Here is a 4,443-nt window from a genome sequence, read left to right on the forward strand (position 1 = left end):
GGATGGTAAATGTATTAGATATTTTGGAAACAACGGATTCCAAAAGCCCTGCTCCCATAAAGAAGGTTGCCGAAGCTGTCAAAGCGCAAACTGAAGTTGATACTAACACTACAAGAAACTGATAAATGTTCGTGGGTAAAATTAAAAACGTGGGTACCGACGTTCTTACATGAGTTAAGATCATAGGTTTAGTTAAAAACGTGGGTACCCACGTTCTTAAATTAAGTTCGTGGGCTCAGCGAAAACCGTCGAATTTAACTCATTAGGAACGTGGGTACCCACGTTCTTAAGTTAAGTTCGTGGGCCAGCTGGACACCGTCGAACTTAACCCAAGACACCTAAATCCCTACCCAGCGCCGCGCGCCCCGAGCCCCTCTCTCACCAGCGCGTTCCTGCCCAGCGCGCCGCCCCGCCGAACGCTACACCGCCCAAGGTCGGTCGCCGCCGCCAGCCCGCCAAATCCCGTCCCGGCTCGCCGCCCCGCAGGCCCGGATGCGGGACGAGATGCCGCGCCTAGCGCTGCGCTTGCCACTCCCGCCGGGCGACGACGCGCGCGAGGCGAACGAGGTCGCCGCCGCGGAGGCCCACGCGGAGGAGGAGGCCGCACGGAGGGACGCTGACCTAGCCGCGCGGACCACGCCCAAGAGGGATCGAGGCTCGCACCGGGGGCGGGCCGGACCCAGCTGGACGTGGAGGCGGCAGCTCTGGATGGTCATCCTTGCGGATCTCCTCCTCCTCACAATCCTCTTCGCCGCCTGGCTCGCAGTCTGCCGGGGATTCAGCTGCATTGGTCGGTAAATAGCTACACAACCTCCAAGGTACGTACGTAAATCACTAAATCAAATCCATGGCCTTTCTTCCACTTCTGTTCCATGATTTGGATCATTCCAGGGTTCACACTGACGCTCTCTCTCTCTCACACAACACCAAAAAAAAATTGACTGCTTGCTAGAGACTGGGGATCCATGTATTCTGTTCACTAGTCTTCACCAATCCTTCCAACCTAGGACAGATCTTACGAAATTCGGATTCTCACTACGATGGTTTTCACTCGGGATCCTACAATCATTATCGCCATCTTGACAAATATGTCTCCTTTTGAATCTTGACCAAGCAATGAGAGCTATGGTCAGTCGACCGTCGAGGATCCAGAAGGCTGAGGTTGTCTATCCTGCTGGATGCTGCGAGTGCGAGCTGTGTCCCCACCTCCAGCGCAAATGTGAAATGATGATGCTTTGTGCAGAGGCTCTCCCTCCCTCACTCTCTTGTCCTGGCATCCAACATTCCAACTTTCCATATGGAATTGTGAAAGAAGGGGGCCTTTTTTTTCTTCTTCAGCTTGCGGCACAGTTGGTTAAGGTTGCTTCTTCTGATGGCAAAATGGCTGTATCCATAGCTGGACATGATGACAGCAACTGTGTATGATATGGTTCAAGTGCATTAGTTGCTTGCTCAACGTTCCAATGGTAAAGCCACATACAGGATTGCAGGTGTTAAGCTCATGATTACTGCTGCAAACAATTTTCAAATAATAGCCTGGGCCAGGTTTCTTACCCAACATCTAATAAGTACAACCCACCCTAGCGACACAACTTCAGATTAGACTTGCCCTGGCCTTAGTTGCAAAACATCCAAGCTAAAGCAGAAAGGGCAACCATAACATAGGAGATGTGGAGTTTAGTGGCCATCTGAATCGATCAGAGGAGTTCAGTGGTGAGGTGAAATCTGGGCACACATATACTTGTTGCATTCCGTTAGTTAGTTCTCAAAGGAAAAAAAGTGTTGGTCTATTGTGGATGCGGTCTGAATATTAGAATTTAGAATGCTCGTGTTTCTAACTATATGGAAATAGTGGCAGTGCTATGCCTTGTATTCTCATATACTTCTAGTATTAAAAAGAATACCTGTTCTGTTCTCTTAGTTGTTTTTATACTCCTATATTATATTGCTACGGTTAGTATATAGCTAATGTATGGAAAAAAATATAATTTGATTTCTGAAGAAAAGGGTAGCTGATTTCCAAGACTTTTTGGCCATCGTTCAACTGACATGGCAACGCCATCAACTGAAATGAGATGCCTATGCGTGCTGCTTTCTCGCTCGATCTACAGTAGAAAGTAAAAAACGACGAGTGTTCGTTCGTAGACTAAAATTGGGGTGAGTTTTACAAATTCGTCCTCCATATGTCTGGCATTTGAAGGTAGCATGCATGGCCTTTTTGCATAAATCACACTCAGAATGCATGCACCTTAATCATGGCTATTGTATATAGTTTTGATGCCACTAAACTTCTAATCAAATCTGAAATAGACCATTTTATACGGTTGTCTAAATCAGACCTTGCATCAGTGAACATATTTTTGTATTTACCCTTGCTTTGACGAATGCCTGTTTTTATTAGACAAATGCAACACAATTTATGTATACCCATTCGTCTCTCCATACCTGCGCCTCCTTTAACCCTAGTAGCCACCACCGGAGTTGTGCCTCCTGTCGGAGCTGTGCCACCCGCAGGAGCTTTCGGTGTCTTCTCGCACTGTGTTATTTGCAACACCTAGATTATGTTGATCTGGTGCTTTGTTGCACTGGTGCTTCAGTAACAACTGTTTCAGCTTTCAGCAACCTATCTTTCTTCTACAGTAGCTTCTTTTTTATCTACTGGTTCCTGGTTCTGTGATTGAATATCTACAGGTGGCTCCCTTGTGATATCTTGGCGTTGTCTCCTTAGATGCTAGCATGGTGCTCTGTTGAGTTGTTTCTTCAGCCTTTTCATTCATGGGCCATCGATTTCTTCAGCGGGTTCTTCATTTAGCACTTCAAGAGCAAGCGCAGCTCTGGTAGGAAGTGCAGCTCCAGCAGCCAGGAGAATACAAGTCATGATGCGTTCATCACAAAATCAGTGTTCGTTCAAGTAAGGGTACAAAGAAATACGAAAATACATCACTGGTGGATGGTCTGATTCAGACAAAACCGTATAAAATGGTCTATTTCATATTTGACTGGAAGTTTAATGGCACATTTGTAAGCTTAAAAAGTTCAGTGGCACATATCAAAACATGGAAAATTATAATGGCACAGACATGATTAACCCTTTTTCCTTTGTTTGTTCCTGCCATTGCTTTCTGGGATACTTGATAGATCTGCAGTGTACTTTAAGCTGCGAGTTGGGATGGGCATATTATAGGTTCAGGCTGTATACATGGCAGCGCGCCCTGCATATTATTAGATCATCCACATAGACCACCACCAGGAGAGAATTTCCAGCCCCTTTTCTGTAGACAGCATGTTCCACTACACACTTGTTGATTAGCTGATTTTTGTGCTATGTGTAATCTAGGCTATTCCTGTTTGCTTTCTTGATTAGCTGATTTTTGTGTTATGTGTAATCGTAATTTCTGTCATCTGCTAGTTGCTGCCTGCATCAGTGAATTGTGACTTCAGTTGGTAAAGCCTAACTCATGGTTCAGTTGGTAACTTGCTTGTGACTTCAGTTGGTAAACCAACTTCGACATCAGCTAGCATCCCATCGTTTACAACATTTTTACATCCAAGTTTTTTTTAAAATGGTCTGGTTGTAGAAATAAAAAAGCATGCACATAGATTATGGTGGCGCGAGTGCTTTTTAGCTCTGTCTTTCTTCTGTATCTATCAACCACTCTAATCCTACACGTTCCAATGCACTTTATGTTTTCCATCGGATTCAGAATTCAGTTGTTTAGTATAAACTCTATATATACATTAGTTTAAAATAAAACTCAAGCTTATTGTATTTGCAGATGTATAGTGCTCAGATGGGATCTCAAATGGGACCCCAGTTCACCCGTCCGTCACAATCTGGACAGACACCAAACACCAATGAAACACAGGTATAGTTTTGTAGTATATTTACTTTCATTTACAATTATAATCATGCATCGTTTTATTTGATAATAGGGTTCTGAGACCGGACAAGGAAACCCACAGATGGACATATATTGGTCGATGCCCCCTAGAGGACAGATTCTTCCTCCTCCACAACCAGGCATGGGATATTGGCCGCCACCACCATGGGGATATCCTACACATCCAATGGGGCCTTGGGGACGCCCCCATGGCCAACACAGCCACTTTCGTCACCAGCGGTACGTTCCTGAATTTAATGCTAGTTGATTTCAATGCTAGTTGATTTTTCCACAAACTCAGTTACTTGGGGTCTAAAACGATGGTACCATTTTCCATAAACTCGGTTAGGTTTAAGTTAATTTGACACTGACAAAATCCAGGATAAGACAAGCTAGTATGGCCAAAGACTTGTGTCGTTGTGCTTTCAATCTGTTGACTGGTGCCTTTGTCATATTGAGCTAGTTCTTAATGCCAGTTGTATATTAATGAGAATTTTTGTTTATTTTGTAGGATTCCACAACTCATCAAGTGACTCCTCCCCCTCACGATAACTTTGTGGAC

The 4,443-nt window shown here is 44.7% G+C and overlaps 1 protein-coding gene across 1 annotated transcript; it reads right to left on the reverse strand.

Moving 5' to 3' along the window:
- Positions 1 to 408: 408 nt before the first annotated feature.
- LOC103637725 (uncharacterized) lies at positions 409 to 3,520 on the reverse strand. Its single transcript, XM_008660485.4, has one exon. It carries the CDS (start codon positions 786 to 788, stop codon positions 420 to 422), a length of 369 nt encoding a protein of 122 aa, XP_008658707.1. The 5' UTR covers positions 789 to 3,520; the 3' UTR covers positions 409 to 419.
- Positions 3,521 to 4,443: the final 923 nt, after the last annotated feature.

Source organism: Zea mays, chromosome 1 (assembly GCF_902167145.1).
Source record: "Zea mays cultivar B73 chromosome 1, Zm-B73-REFERENCE-NAM-5.0, whole genome shotgun sequence".
Taxonomy (NCBI): Eukaryota; Viridiplantae; Streptophyta; class Magnoliopsida; order Poales; family Poaceae; genus Zea; species Zea mays.

Coding starts and splice junctions, on each gene's coding strand:
- LOC103637725 (XM_008660485.4), bottom strand. CDS start 788: ATGCAGCTGAATCCCCGGCAGACTGCGAGCCAGGCGGCGAAGAGGATT.